This window comes from Drosophila teissieri, chromosome 3L (genome assembly GCF_016746235.2).
Source record: "Drosophila teissieri strain GT53w chromosome 3L, Prin_Dtei_1.1, whole genome shotgun sequence".
NCBI classification, from domain to species: Eukaryota; Metazoa; Arthropoda; class Insecta; order Diptera; family Drosophilidae; genus Drosophila; species Drosophila teissieri.
Window position 1 is genome coordinate 10205248 of NC_053031.1, and position 16265 is coordinate 10221512.

A 16265-nucleotide genomic window follows, 5' to 3' on the forward strand; every position below is an offset into this window, starting at 1 on the left:
TATGTGTGTTTGAAATTCTATGCTAAATGTAAAACAGTATAAGAATATAACAGTTTTTAAACCAAAAGCGACTGGTGTTTCATTGGGAAGCTTGATTTTCAAATAGATTTATTTTTCAAACAATTTCAGTTGATAATTAAAACGTATATAAAGTTTCGTTCAACTAGAATTTATTTAGGGTAAAAATAACTAAACTAATTTTTTCTTACAGTATTTGTAAATGTTAAATTTGAATTTATTTAGTTTCAAAACATATTTACTTGTTGCTTTTTAATATTTATTTAATTTAGTTGAAAAATAAAAATTTCAATGCAATTTTCGAAATTTGGGGTGACCATATCCGCAACTATCGCACTGCCTGGCCTATCGATATAAGTCGAGTTCCGCCCATCGCTGGCACACGCACACACACACACGCACTAGCACGCCCACTTCTCTTAATTTAGCCAAAGCCAAATAGAAAAAGAACAAAACCAGCTTTTTTGGCACCTATTTGTGTTGTTGGTGCTGTTCCGTACGAATAAAAGGCCACGCGATGATAAGCTTTCTGTTCATTGTAAATCGCGCGCTCAGCAGCAGCAGCAGCAGCAGCGGCGCCAGCAGCAGTGCGGCAACCTTAACGAGAAGCAAGAAGAAGATGACCGCCCCCGGGCCACGCCCCCTCGTCCTATGCGGACCCTCGGGCTCCGGAAAGAGTACGCTGCTGAAAAGGCTATTTGCGGAATTCCCCAACACCTTCGGCTTCAGCATATCGCACACCACGCGGAAGCCACGCGCTGGCGAGGAGCACGGAGTGCACTACTACTTCGTGGAACGGCCGGAAATGGAGGAGGCCATCGCCGGCGACGAGTTCATCGAGACGGCGGAGTTTACGGGTAATCTGTATGGGACGAGCAAGGCGGCGGTTAGGGAAATCCAGGCACAGGGACGCGTCTGCATACTGGACATCGAGCAGAAGGGTGTGGAGCAGATACGTCGGACGGATCTCAATCCCATACTGATCTTCAACAATCCACCGAGCATCGAGGAGCTGGAACGACGACTGCGTCAACGTGGCTCCGAGACGGAGGAGTCGCTGAGCAAGCGCCTCAATGCCGCCCAGGTGGAACTCGATTATGGTTTGACGCCGGGCAACTTCCACAAGATCATCAACAATGTGGACATCGATGTGGCCTACGAGGAGTTCCGCAACTTTGTCGTCCAGGAACTCAAGGAACAGGAGAAGCAGGGAGTATCAGTTAGCCTGAAGTAAGGTCAAGCATTTTGCGTACGCAGGTGCAATGATATTAACCTCAATTGGATGGTTTGCGACTGATCGTCGACAGGGAAAGTAAATTATAGCATACTTATCATTGGAAACTACAGGTGCTTGTGGATAAACTTCAAACTTATAGGAAAACCAGGTACTCTTTATAAATATTATAAAGATTAGCATGTAAGGCAAACTTAAAAACTTTCAGAAGATACAGAATAGCAAACTTTACCTTTTATATATTAGTCTTCTTTAATGGAATAGAAACTATTAGTCTTCTTCAATGAAATAGAAATTAGTCTTCTTAAATGAAATAGAAAATAATACTATTATTTACTAATCATCACGTATATAAGAGCAATATCAACATTTTAGTTTTATGTAGAAGCAGGCTATTTTTGAATTCTAGGACAAAGTGGCTTATATTGTAAATCAAATGTTTTAAAAAGCTTTTTTAGAGAAGAGCAAAATACTTTGTCAGCAGCAGAATATTGTTAGTAAACAAAACGCAGCGAACTTGACCTGAAGTTTCCAATGAATGTACGCCATAGATTACTTTCCGTGACCCCGATTCCGGAGGCGACCACTCATAGAAAACCAACGTTGACTAATGGCATTTATACTTAAGAAATGGCTTGTATTTATTATTCTCCTTCTGTCCACCTCACTGTTGTGCAAATTCGTTGTTCTAGTTGTAATTTTAAGCTGAAAGTTGTTGCGTCGCTTCACGGTCGAGAAAACCGGAGAAGGCGATTAAAATGGAATCAATAAAGCGAACAGTATGCGGGTATATTGTATTTTCACCAATGTTCTATATATTTTCTACAAAGCCAAGCCTGCAAAGGTCAAAATGTTATCTATCCGTCAGTGGGATTGTTTATACAGTGGCCTCACTTTCGCCTCACGCAATCGCTCGATTTTGCCCCCGGCCGCCCGATGTCTGGAACTCCGTTCGCTATTTGTCGAATGTAATGCGCACACCCACGCGAAAGTCCTGCTCGGAACCTTGGATTACGAGGGATACGCATTGGTCTTATAGTCATGGTGCACATGCAGTTTCGCCTGGTATCTGGTGCTGCCCGTACCCGATTGAGTTCCGTGTGTGCGATGCACCAGGCTGGCGGATCCATCGATCTTCGTCCGACTGTCTGCACTGCTCCACAGCCCGGCGATGGCCTCCAGCGCCAGTTCCGTCTCGTCGTCTTTGTCGTCGTGCTCCGCCGAGACCGTGAGATCGATCTGACGACGCTGGCGAGGCACTGAAGCCGCCAAGCCAATGGAGATGACGAGCAGGAGCAGGAGGTACTGAAGCGCACGCATGTTGAAAACGAACTGAGTTCGTCGCTGGATCGATGGCTTGAATATGTTATCAACTGAGAGCTGATCTTGTGGGGCCGTTCCAGCTTTAGTTATTACATTAAAATCTCAATCGTTTTAAGCTGTTTTATAAAAGAAATCATTTCGGAGACAAATGTATTTAACAGTATTTGGATTTTCCTAGCTTTATCTACCTAAATTTCCAATCTTATATTGAACACAAAGCATAAATTCAAAAATCGGAACACGCTCACAAACGAGACTTGAAAGCTCCATTATTTTTTAGCTGATAAAGCGACTTGCTTATCAACGGATTTATTGCTCTCTTCTCATTTCTATTTGCTGTAGATTAACTAGTACTATGTGTAGATCTTGAGGCGCTCTAAACCTTGGGCTCCATGATCTGGGCTGGTGGCCAGTCCCACTGCTTGGCCGGTGCGGCTTGGATCAGCTTCTCCCACGGCTTCCAGCCGAGCATTTTGCGGGCCAGGATCAGCTCGTTCTCGGCCTGGACAATCAGCTCCTCCACTTGACCGCAGCCGACGGCCTTTTCCAGGGCAGTAATGTCCTTGTGCTGTAGCAAAAATGGTAAACATTATATTGTGAATTCATAAGATATCTTGATATAAAACTTGGCTTCTTTCTGCACTATTTTTACAATTGTTTTTCGGTGTAAGGTTTTGTACATTTGTTAGAAATTTTGAATAAACAAAAGAAGTTAAAATTATATATTATATGATACACATAAGAAACATATTTTTACGGAAAGCTTTTACAATTCGCAAACGAAGCTTGTTGGAACAACTTCTACTATAAAATACAAAAGGAAATTGGGGGATAAACCAGAATATAGCTATCTTAAAACCAAACAATTGTACGGATCTATGTCTTGGCTTCCTGATTTGGCGAGGTGGTAGACAGCTACCATCCACTTGGGCAACCAAAATAGGCTAAGTTTCCGGGTAATCTTACTTGGGCCAGGGAATCGGCGCGCTGCTTGACCAGCTGTTCCGTGTATTTGCGGTAGCTGGCTTCCTGCGGCATCTTGGACACCGCCCCAAGGATCTTGCCGTAGAGAGCACTCAGCGTGTGGTGCGGATTGGTGGACACCGCCAGTCCGGTCAAACCTGTGGACTGCAGAAGGTAGCGATGACATAACAATAACAATTGGCCGCAATAACAGCGTAACTCCAGCGGGAATCAGTCTTCCATCTCCCTGCGCAGTTTTCCCACTTGCTGTTACACTTGAGTTCGTTGCACTTACCGCCTTAATAATCTTGGCCATGTTGGGAATAGACTTTTAGCCAAAAATGCTGAATTTTCCGCACGACTTTATTTTGTAACAGCTGTTGTGCAGTGCTGTAAAGTATCGAAGGTAGCAAACAGTGCTGTCAAATGCTACACCGTTAACTATCGCAGCGTAACGATAGTTTGGCGGCAAAAATGAATTTAAATAGTAAAAATAGGATCGGTTTTGAATTGATGATAACAAATAATTGATAACAAAATGATAATATAAATAAAGAATAACTGATTTATAAATATTACCATACAATATTATAATTGCATTTATTTATTAAATGTATAATGCAAGTTCCCAAAGTAAGAAAAACAAGCTTTTAGCAATTTGTATAAGTTGAGAAATGCTTGTGGGATTTTATTTATCACAATTCATTTTAGCTTACAGAAAAATGGGGCGCTGTGTGAATTTTAACAAGGACTAAACAATGTGAGTATTTTCTAACGATGCGGCTGTGTGTTTCATAATACTAAAGTCTACTTTAAATATCAATTAACCCCTGTGGTACTGGCGGTAGCTATGGTATCTGACGTCACGGTGAAGGCCGATATCAGAACATTGACCACCGTGACTATAAAGATGCCGATGACTGTATAATTGTTGATCCTGTTCGCGCGGCAGATATCGAGGCTGTTCTTGATGTTGTACTGGCCATTCCATATCAGACCCACGCCCACAGCAACCTGAAAGGGAAAAGAAATTGAGAATGTGCGTCATCAAAAATATGGGTATAACCAGCCACAGTGAAGTCTGGTTAACGTTAACTACGTTGGTTTTAAACTGAATACATTGTAACTTTGATAACAGGGAGAGCATAAAGATGTTGCTTTGTATATATTAGTTTTTAATGCATCTAAAACATATTCTGATAACTGTCTTTCCAAATGTTAACTTGCTTTTACGAATGTTTGCGTATTAGCACAACTAATTGAATAAATGAATTTACCTGGAATAAAATGCTGAGTGAGATGAACAGCAGACTGGGATAGTAGTAGATATGTGTCGACTGCCTATCAAGAACATAACGCAACTGATTGGCATTCGCGGACAGGAGGGCCAAGTCCATCATGCCCTGAGCCAGGGTTTTCTTGTGCTGATAGGCATTCACATCGGGTATGGGTGTCTCCACTCCGTTGATCATCACGACACCATTTCCATTGTATCCCGGAAAGGAGAAACTGGGTCGTCTTCCGCCATTGGGAACGTTTACATTCACATTGCCATTGCCGCCAAAAAGACCGTCATCCACGCCGGGATTGTCACTCCCATCTGTAACAAAGGGACGATCGTCGTTGTCATCATCATCGGTTTCGGGAACTACAAAAAGGCGAAATAAGACATTCAATTTAAATTGATCACCACCTGCGTATGCTACTTACACAATAATTGTGGTTTGCGCAAATTGTTTAAAGATCGCGGTTTTAAGCGGCATTAGTCACAGGTTCATTTAACATATAGGTAAGCACAAAATATGGTTCTAGTTTTTTATTTTCAGAGATTTACGAATACGAACCTGCTCTGGGCACTCGAAGATTATTACGTGTTAGTCCGTCCATTGCATCGTCGTAGCTGTTGTTGTTCAAATTTTCCTGTAAAATTTCAATAAAAACGTTTCCGGAATATTAACAACTTTGCTTGCAAATCCATTGTCTCAAAATGCAAATTCATTTATCCAAACAGCACAGCTTCTGTTTGGCAGCGTTGATAAATGTGTAAGTTTTGATTAATGCAACTATATGCTAAGTAGCGCCTATCTGTAGGAAAATGTAGTTGGAATATGAATGAGAACTACTCAGTAACATTGACAACAAAAAATGATAAGCTTCAGGGACAGCAAGGCTTTGAGAAAAGCGGCAAACATGTATGAATATTTCAATAAATAAATAAACAAACAACATTATTTTAAGCGATAATACAAATACAAAAAAAAAATCGTACGATGGTTAGTTCCTGTAATGATGCTTTAAAAGGAAACAGTCGTTTCCTTTTATTATTATGTTTCATATAATTTGTTACGTCTGCAGACTATGAGTCACAGAAAAAGATGTTCCATGCAGCCAAACGGGGAATTTATGCCTAGCAAAAAAATAAAACCGTCACTATTATTGAAAGATTTCTCTTTCCTTTGTCAAAAAAATTAGACGCATGATGTATACAGCAAACATTGAGTTACCCAAGCTTAGATTGTTTGTTTTAAAAATTAGTAACTTTAAGGAAGTAGAAATACTCATAGTTCAGTAATTCAATGAATATAAAAATCGTACGTAAGAAATGCAGACTTTAGAATTGTAAGTCGTCATGCGTTTTCCGGCTCAGCTGTCATTTTTCCCGGACAATTTTACAACGCTATCTGTGGAGCTCTGCCCAACTTACACAAAAATGACCAAGCACTACGAAACCATATATGTATAATATTTTTAAACTGGTAAATACGTAAAATTGAATGATCTATCCGTAAAGTTCGTAAAGCACCGTTTTATAGGAATTTGTTTACCTTCCCCCAGCTTAATGATAATGATGAAGCCATAACTCACTGTGTTTCTCGCCAAAGTTTTATCGTCTTCTAGTGGCACTTTATCCATTTCCATTGTAATGTGTTCTGGGATACTCATTTTACAACTAATTAATTGCAATTAATGTGTCTTGGGGCAATTAAAAATGAGGAATTCAATGCCAAAATGCTTTAAGAATTTCTTTGTTTATATTTATGTAGTATCTTTTTATCTTTTTATCTTTTTATCTAGATCTTGTGGGGCAAATCACTCTGTTGCTTATTTATTTCTATTTTTCGGCTTGTGTTTAATACTCGTGCGCTATTTGCGACCGCTCAGCACGCTATTTCTCGGACAACTGACCAGAGAAACAGAAACCATTGATATGGCGAACATTCTCTGGGGGCCACTTGTTTGGCCGGTTGGTCGTCAGCGTTACGTTTCCCCAAACAATCATCCATTGGGGATTTCACGTTCTCACTCTACAGAGTTAAAAGTTTACAAGTTTTTTCTTCATGATTTTCTGAGCTGATAAATGTGCACAGAGAGATGCAAAGTGATTGTATTTACTGTAGTTTATTCATTCAATTAACCAATTATTATTATAAGCTGTAGTAGACTGTTAATTACCAATTGGCATTCTTAAAAAGATAAAATAATGAATAAAATTATTTTGCATATTTTATTTAAATTTATGTAAATTTCTATCAAATTAAAATGAGGATGATCAGAAAAATGCCATCTATATTTCAAAATGAAATATAATTATTAAACTATTTATCATATATATAGTATAAATAAATATAATTATTAAACTATTTATCATATATAATATATAGTATAAATAAATATTTGGCTTAAACTTTCTTTTTTTCTAACTGTACAAACGAGCTGTTTGAAGCTAAACCTTCCCTATCTCTTTTTAGCGCCTACAGCTTTCTCTCTTTCTAATGTGCTAAGCCCCTCTCTTTCTGCTGTTGCATTATTTCCGCAGTCTAGCACGCCAAGTTCCTCGTTCGCATTAAAATGCATTCGGCTTGCAATTAATGCTTCACGTCATTGCACTCGGCGCGATAACCCAGAGCACTAATATATACACTATGTATATAGACTAGATGTGCTGCTCTTTTTTGCTACCGTTTTGAAAAACGCGAGTTCTTGGAAATTGCCCAAATGAGCTAGCAGGAAAATGTCACGGGAATATTTACGTTTCCCCCGATTAAAATTAGTCACCGCGTGAGAGAAGTCAATGCAATGAGGACTTTCACAACTGCAGAACAATCAAGTTCTTTTTGTTTATCGAGCATATAACATTGAGAATAAGAAAACCGGTTAAGAAGAAATGGCTACCACATACATATACCAACACGCTTACATACATTTCAAGCGTTTTTACTCTCAGCATCTGCATGACTTCGGAAATTCCCAATGGGAATCTGTTGGGACCAACAACAAATGGCTTCAAATATTTCTTGTACTAATTTATTTTTAGCAAATGAGATTTTTGACGTCGTTCAAATGGGCATGAGTTTTTTGGGTGTCATGCTAGAATTATGATGTCAAATATTAATAGCAAATATTAAATTTAAAAACAAAGATTTATTTTCTGAACGATAAATTTGAGTTTAAATATTGAACCAAATAATATATGCCATGTATAAATAATTATTTAAAACTTCGAAACATATTTCCTCAATATAAGCACAGAGTATCCCTAAATATGTAATTTATAATTAATATAACTATTAAGATACCTAATTTTGTTTAAGTGAATAGAAGAGTGAATTCACTAGTAGCCAAAGTTTGATGATGCATTTAAATTATGGCGGGCTTGTTGTTTGCGTACTTTACAGCACTATCTCTCAAATTTGCGCCTTTCTCAGGCATTTTGAGTTAGATTGTTGAATACAACATAAATCAATATATTCATATATTTATGCCACATGCATTTTTGTTTATTATGTATTTTATCAAATATAAATTTGTTAAATTATATCATTTTATATATAATAATTTAGTTAAAATAACTTCAGCGCAGTTCAAATAAGGTGGTGACTTTTATCGCAGACTCAAACCATATGAATACGTGTTGAATACAAATTGATTTTCCCGCGAATGATGTGTGGTGAAATCAATAAGTTCAAATGGACTACGTTGAGAGTTAACTAAAAAGCTGATTATAAATGAAATCGTAATCCGCAACGCAAAATAATACTTTGTATCATTCAGTCTCGTATTCTCTTTATATAAGGCTTCAATTCGGGCTTTCGAGTCATCCACAACTTTAGTTAATTAGTCGTTTCGGTTAATATGGTAATTGAATGTGCATACGGAAATTCGCAACTATACGCAACGTGCAAGTGCAGAATGCATGGCAATAATCCGGCAACTGTTATGTCATTGGACTTGCATAAATTATGATTGTGGGTGGGCGGGGTGTGCGTGTGTGTGTGTGTGTGATAAGGGTAATGTCAGGTGGGTGTGCAGCAAGTCCTTTGGCCCAAATCGATACAAATATGTAATTGAAACAGTGTAGGTTGCATTTATGCCATCAAATACAGTAACGATAAGGAAACTACATATATCTAGGTGCTTTACTTGAACTTTACTTGTATAATGATAATAATGAGTCCATTTAAAGTAGTGCTATACAGTTCTTTAATATAGTTATGGCTGTAAGCAGGGTGGGGGGTGTGATTATTGTTACAAGTAAGCCCCCTTTTACATGTATTAATCCGCAGCCCAATAGTCCACAACCCATTATTGCGAACCCCGCTGTGCTCGTATCTACAAGGACAAACAATCATGTCCTACACTTGTTCCCATACCCCGGCATCCGTATGCATGCATAATCGGACGGGCCGAAAACCGAAATGGCGAGCACGTAAACGGAAATGCAACGACAATCGCACATTTCCCAATAATTATATTTCAATGCATCAGAATTTCAGCACGACAGTTGTCTGGTTTCCGCAGTCCAACAACAAAATGGTGAATCATCATCACCAGCATCATCATCATCATCAGCGTCATCATCGTCATCAGCATCATTGGTTTATCATCGTTGGCAGGAAGAGCAGCAGCTGGAGCTGGAGCAGCAGCATCATCGTCATCGTCAACGCCATTGATACAGTTATGAAAGGCCGGGGAGCATAACAATGCCCTCCTGGTCAGCTCACGTCCACATGCCCACCGAGCCACCCACTGCGCTCTGCCCCTCGAAGGTCCTTGCTGTGCTCTGCGGTCGGTCAGTTCAGTGGGTTGTTCTGGGTTTGGTACTGGAATTGGGATTGGGTTCAGAATGGGTGGTGCTGGCCTTTGTGGGTGGAGCACCGGTATGGAGTGAAGTGGTGTGGCGTGGTGTGGTTTGGTGTGGTTGGTCATTATCTGTTTAACAGTTCCACATTTAACGATGAAACGTCCGCTGGCATTGCCAGCTCGTCATGATATGGCCACATTCGAGTGGGCGGCTCAGAATGGCTTGAATGCCGCCCACTTCTCGTAATTCCCTTACGCCAATCCGACTGCTAGAGATGGTCAAATTCAGCAAAGTTTTAATGGAATGGTGCGTTAGGTTTCGGTTTAATGCGTTTATTTTAAGCACAATTGGCTTGGGCTCAAAGGAAATTTCGGAGTAGAAAACTCTGTGAAAGTCTAAGAGGCACGAAAACATCAAAATTAGATGAGTGGTGGTAACTTCTGTTAGTTCTCTCGCACTCTATTTAAAAACTTTTTTACACATTTTAGAACTATCTTTTTAATAAGGCCCTCTCAGCAGTTTAAAGCTCAATAACCAAAAAATCATTTATTCACTTCATTGTTTGGTTTACCTTAAAACTATATTTTAAGATGCAATTGTTTTCTAGTAATAATCCCAATATAAGTGTATGTAATTTTTAGGAGGTATTAGTATACCAAGTACTTAAGTACTCTATAATAACAGTTCCCAATTTTACTATTCTTGTAACGTTTTATAACTGATTTGCCAATAAAATAGTTTGATTTAGTTTAAGAAAGAAAATATTTTCATAGAGAAAAGAGATTAAGACGATTAGCAGCTTACTCTTGCTAACTTACAATATAATTTCCAATAATGTAATGCAATGCAGCAAGCAGAACTAGAAGCACTTCAACTAGATTATTCCATAAATGAGTAGCCAGCACGTTGGGCCATCCCTGATATTTACCGCCCCATGTGGCACATCCTGGCATATTGTGTATTGCAAACGGACAATCAATGGACAGGCATGGGGCCAATAAGTTTATTACTTACCTCGGCGCATTGCCCAACCAACCATGCTCGGACCGGCAGCGGGAACGGGAAGGAGCAGGAGCAGGAGGAGGTGGTTCAGGATAGCACAGGACGATGAGTCCTTGAGCAGGAAATGGACACACTCACAAACACACGCAAACACACACTCACACTCGGCACACACACGCAGATGTTCGACATCGCAACGCATCATCTTGCCGTGTATAATTCATGAAATGCACATCATTGCCTCAATAATGATTGCCGTTACACACACTCATCCACGCACACACACACGCAAACACACCCAAACTCGCACACACACTCGTACACACACAAACACACTCGCATACACACACACAGTAGCACGCCCCAATGGCTGTGTATACAAAATATATTTGCCTGCCAAGGCAGGGGGAATCCCAGAATTTATATGTTCATGTGTGTGTGTGTGAGTGTGTGTGGGCGGATGACTTGGTATTTGTGGGTATCCCGTTGCTTTGTTGATTGTTGAATTAGATGGCAGATACCAACTAAATTTTATGTCAGTGATTCATACATTTTCAATGCCGTTTGTTGCATAACTAAGCGGAGCTAACGTCTTGAAGGAGAGAATTCGGCTTTAGCTTAACTCATCGAATTCCTAGTTTTCTCAACGCAAACTTAGTATTTACTATTAGTTTCAGCTAATTTGTGTTTCCAAAATAGTCAGCCAATATAGTCTGAAAATGGTTTGTCACAATTTCTATTATCAATCGCACATAATTTGCAAAGGATTATTAATCGAATTTCAGTCAAAGCTTTAAGACACTTTCAATATTCAATTTAAGCTTGAAATGCAAGAAATATAAATCAAAAACAAATTCAATTGCCTAATCCTTGCGAATAAACCATCGAACACTGTTTGAATTTAATTACAAACTTATCCTTTGTTTTTTTTAATCGATTTTCTCTTTCTTCTCCGATTTATGGCAATCACAAATAAGTAATTTTCCCACCTGCCCATGTAAGACAACATTGCCTAATTCTTGGTTCATCTAACAATTTGCCATCTTAACTCGATGGGAAATGAAATAAATTGATAGTTGCTTAATAACAAGCATTTTCAGTTGAGTTCTCTGAGGGCTGAAAGGCGTGAGAAGAAAGCTGCCAAAACAATGTGTGGTTAGGCGGCCAAAAGGAGTTGCTCCTTCACAATCACAGGGCTCAAAGTATTGACGACTGCAACTGACTGATACTTGGCCTCAACTCCATCATTCACTGGCACCGAAACACTTCGATTGCGGCTAGCATCCTTGCTGTTGAAACATTTCAAGCACAACACTTGAAAATAATTTTTAAAAATTAAATAAAATATCTGAACTATGTTAGCTTACAAATGAACTCGTGCTATATAAGCAATAATATTTGTAGAAATTATACAAAATATATAAAAAAGGTCATAATCAGGTCAGCAATAAAATCACACAATTCACATTGTTTCATTTTAATTATCACACCTTTGAGTTTAATTTAAAAAGGATACTTGCTTTATACATTGAAATGTTGTACATTGTCAATTATAAAAGTGATTTATATACAATTGTTTATCCTTTGGCTTCTTTATGGAAACACATGCTGTTGATTTAAGGCTCATAAATATTAAGAAAATTTTGAAAACTATATAAAATATAGTTAACTGTACATAATTATTATTAGTTAATTGGTTATAATTTTTAGCAGTGCAGATATAAGCAACCTAAAACATGTGTACTCACACACACACACACACACACACACACTTAAAGCGTCATTATTAGCACAACAGAGGGGATGAGCAAGTGGAGTGGGGAGAGAGGTGGAGGGGTCGACCATAATGCCCACTTGTGAGGCAGCACACTCACCTGCCCACCTGCCGCCTGTCACGCCCACTTGCCCACTTCCAAGCCCACTTCCACGCCCACCCCCCACGCCCCCAAAAAACGGACATGGAGGCCGAGCCTCCTTGTTGACACACTTCTGCCAACAGTTGATCTTGTGGCCGACCGCAGGCATGCGGATTAAATCCATAAAGGATACGCACACATGTTCATTTGATATGCAGACGTGTGTGCCTGTGTGTGAGTCTGTGTGCATGCGTCTGTGTGTGCGTCTATGAAATTTTAAGCACGTCCGTTTCATGCCTAACGAGCCCCATTTCCAGGCCCCGAGCGAGACGGCAAGTGGGACAGCCGCAGAGAGAGTGAGCGAGCCAGTTGCAAGGATATGGGGCGCCCGAAAGTAGGCAACAAATTGTAGCTGCTTGTGCGTACAGTGCAATTTCTTGTCCAACAGGAAATTGACACTGGTTTGCCATTGATGGGAAATACTCTAACAATCAAGCTTGCAATTAACATTACAATTGGAATTTGGTTTTTGAAGCCTACACAGTAAGAACAAAACAAGATTCATTTGTAATGATTTTCTGTTTAAATGAATATAATTTTCAAATACCTCAAGTTCATTAGGATACCATAAATTTCCATGCACAGCATTTAATAAGCTCCGCAAGCGTATGAAACTCTCGAAAGGGCTTATGCAACCCTTTGAAAGGATATGTGCATTAAGTACTGCCCGCAAACACACCCACACACGCACACTATGAAGTTGTATTGTGTGCTGTATGTATTATGTTTACAAATCACACCTAATAACAATTGAGCAAGGATTTGGCACGTCCCTTTCGCCCCTTCGTCCTTCCGATGCTCGCCAAATGGTTGAGAGTTTTGTGTGGCTTTTTGGGTTAATTAAAATATGCAAGCAAATAAAATGAAATTGTTGCAATGCCACTGCCCCCGCTCTCGCCCTTTCCATTCCATTCCTCACCTTTGCCTATTAGATGTGGCGGGGTTTTGTGGTCGGGTTTTTGTTTACTTGTTGGCTTACACGGGGCCTAACAGTAAGCGGTGTGGCAAGGTATGAAAATGCATTTTTAATTTCATTTAATTTGCTTCGCTTTCTGCTCGCCAGAGTGAAAATGAAATTGATTAACGCTGTAAAACTCTTGTACATTTTCATAATAACCCGACCGGCAATGGCCGCTCAAAAAGAAAAAAAGTGGCCAAACGACACAAACCCAAAAACAAAAAAAAATGGTTAAATAAATAAATTAAAATCAATAAAAACCACAAAAGCACACACACATCAGTATGTATGTGCGTTTGTTTGTGTGCCACGGAGCCATTTTAACATGCACATTATTACAATTAAAATTAATTTAATAATAAATTCCAAAATAATTACATTTCACTTGTTTAAATAAACGTTTCTCGACCGTGGCATGGACTCGGCGTGAAGGACCAACAAATAAAAATGATACCGATAAATGTATGTGCGTGTGAGTATCTGTGTTTACAATGTGCTACTGTGTGTGTAGTGTGTCACTGTCCAATTGGCAATCTGCTGCACAACTTTATACCAAAAAGCACAAAAAATGCAGCATTTAAATAAATGGTATGCCCTTTGATGTACGAGGGTATGTGCACTCTGCGATTATTTAAAAATCCTTAATTAAAAACATTATCCAAATGTTGAATTTAGTTAGAGCATTGTTAATTGTGGGTTTATCACAATCTAAACTTTGTTGCTAAAGAAATATATATAAGTGTATACATACCATAAACTAACATTAAATTACCTTCTATCTATTTCTGATTCAGCATAAAATGCTCTAAAAACGTCCATGTTTCTATCTCGAAATACAAACGTATCTAAGATACAAATACATTCCACCCGAATAAATCTCCCGCATAGATCGTCGGGTAAGAGAAATACAATTTTCTGCTTTATATTTGCATTAAAAATGCAACATTTTTCCTGAATCTTTTGCACAGGCATCGCATAAATAAAATGCCGCACACCATATATACACAAGAGCTACATATACATATGTACGAGTATATATACATATATATGAATGTATATATTTGTCAGTCATGTGTGTGATGTGTATGTGTCTGTATAAGTAAGTGGAGTGTCCTGCGAATGTTTCTGTGCTGTTTGCCCCCTTTTTTGCGTGTGCTTTTATTTGTTAATTTGTATGGAAAATCACTTTTTGCCAGGGAGCAGCTCTGGGATAAAAGCAGCGAACATTTTTGGGGTTGGGGTTCGAGTGTAAATAAAACCCATTTAAAAAATTACGCTGTTTTTATAAGGTAACAATGCATACAGCAATTTACACACGTGTGTGCGGATGATGCAAATTTGCATAACATTTTTGCCAGGCACCGCAGGGCGGGGGCGACGACCACGCCCCCACTTTTCACACACACACAAACGGTGGTGGGCACAAAAATAATACTCTAATATTGGTAATTTAGAACAAAAGTTGTACAAAATTGAATTTCTTGAATAAACTATATTGTATACCTTAAAAAGATATGAAACAATATTATTTTCTTAACTAGTTTCCGATTATTATTTTTACATATATATTTTTGTGAAATGTTTAATAATATAATTTATAATAATATAATAATTGCTTACTTACTATTTTGCGCTCTACTGTACTTACATATAGGTTTGCTCGGGCATATAAATTCACATAATAAGTACTTCGTCCTGGCGCCCGTGTCGCGTTTCCTGTGGTTTGCGGATGCTTGTGTTGTTGTTGCTGCTGCTGCTCTTTCCACAGTTGTTGTTCCTGTTGTTGTTGTTACTGCTCAGGTTGCTGTTGTTAACGTTGATTCGCGACAAACACAACAACAACAATCAAAAGCGAAAACGGCAACAGGAAAAGCGTATGACAGGGATATCATCCAGGGATATACAATTTGGTAGGTCATTATCCCTGCTCCTCGGCTGCTCTGCTGCTCCGCAACTGCTGTTTTGACTGCGGTTGCAAATATGGCAAATAATTGTGAAATATTTCTGGATTTTGGCTCTTCGCTTCCTATATTATTATCATCAGCATTTGGATTATTATGGCCGTACGCCATCTGGCGGCTGTTTTTGTTGATCCTTCGTGCCATTTTTGTGTCGCTGCTTATTGTTTATTGGTTTATTGTAAATTACTGGGCTATAAATTAAAATAACATACTTTTTAAATGGGCAATCACAGTTGGTTAGCCAGAATGCTGACAGTTTGTGAAATGAACATAGCAATTGTGTATGCTATCTGTGTTTTTATACATGTTTTTGATTACATTGCAAAGTTAACCAGTAAGTAGTGTTTATGAAACATTTAAAACTGTTTCTTTATGTATTAATAGTAACTTATCAATTTGCCAGACATTTATATGTATGTAAGCTCCTTTCTAGCCACCTTAAAGCAGACAATAGTATCGCAATAACAATTAAAGGAGCAGCGAAAGCAAACTGCAATAAACTACAACACAAACTCCGTAGGACCTTCCACTTGCTGCTGTAGACGGATCCTTACCGTTCTACGGATGTTGCAGCCGCTTTCCACTTTCTTTCAGCCAGCTTCTTGTGTTGGCTGCGAAATTGCGTTGAATGTTACCTGCCATTTGGCAGGACACACACATACACGCAGGGTCCAGGATCCCTTTTAACCCGGGATTCTGCACCACCTCCACTTCGTTCCTCTCCTCACCACCACTCTCGACTCCTCCAGTCGAGTATTGAGTAAATGTTGGGGCCTAGGACCTCGGTCCTATATGGAAGTGTTGTTGT

The 16265-nt window shown here is 39.0% G+C and overlaps 4 protein-coding genes across 6 annotated transcripts; 1 reads left to right on the forward strand and 3 right to left on the reverse strand.

The window, feature by feature from the left end:
* Nucleotides 1-397: 397 nt before the first annotated feature.
* Nucleotides 398-2049, forward strand: LOC122615786 (guanylate kinase). Its single transcript, XM_043790894.1, has one exon. The coding sequence runs from the start codon at nt 536-538 to the stop codon at nt 1250-1252; it is 717 nt and encodes a 238-aa protein (XP_043646829.1). The 5' UTR covers nt 398-535; the 3' UTR covers nt 1253-2049.
* LOC122615789 lies at nt 2045-2712 on the reverse strand. Its single transcript, XM_043790896.1, has 2 exons — nt 2338-2712; nt 2045-2257 (listed from the first exon to the last, which is right to left on the reverse strand). The coding sequence occupies exons 1-2, from the start codon at nt 2570-2572 to the stop codon at nt 2208-2210; spliced, it is 285 nt and encodes a 94-aa protein (XP_043646831.1). The 5' UTR covers nt 2573-2712; the 3' UTR covers nt 2045-2207.
* Nucleotides 2713-2844: 132 nt separating this feature from the next.
* On the reverse strand, nt 2845-3984 carry LOC122615787 (NADH dehydrogenase [ubiquinone] 1 alpha subcomplex subunit 5). Its single transcript, XM_043790895.1, has 3 exons — nt 3834-3984; nt 3542-3703; nt 2845-3143 (listed from the first exon to the last, which is right to left on the reverse strand). The coding sequence occupies exons 1-3, from the start codon at nt 3852-3854 to the stop codon at nt 2952-2954; spliced, it is 375 nt and encodes a 124-aa protein (XP_043646830.1). The 5' UTR covers nt 3855-3984; the 3' UTR covers nt 2845-2951.
* A 236-nt stretch (nt 3985-4220) lies between these two features.
* LOC122617036 (ninjurin-A) lies at nt 4221-6720 on the reverse strand. 3 transcript variants are annotated; one of them, XM_043792685.1, is made up of 4 exons: nt 6404-6720; nt 5383-5458; nt 4816-5186; nt 4221-4552 (listed from the first exon to the last, which is right to left on the reverse strand). In XM_043792685.1, exons 1-4 carry the CDS (start codon nt 6479-6481, stop codon nt 4358-4360), a joined length of 720 nt encoding a protein of 239 aa, XP_043648620.1. In that variant the 5' UTR covers nt 6482-6720; the 3' UTR covers nt 4221-4357. The 3 variants fall into 3 exon arrangements, with proteins under 3 accessions (XP_043648620.1, XP_043648621.1, XP_043648622.1); XM_043792686.1 differs by having other exon boundaries at nt 4816-5138; nt 6404-6719; XM_043792687.1 differs by lacking the exons at nt 5383-5458; nt 6404-6720 and adding an exon at nt 5249-5367.
* Between the last annotated feature and the right edge of the window lie 9545 nt (nt 6721-16265).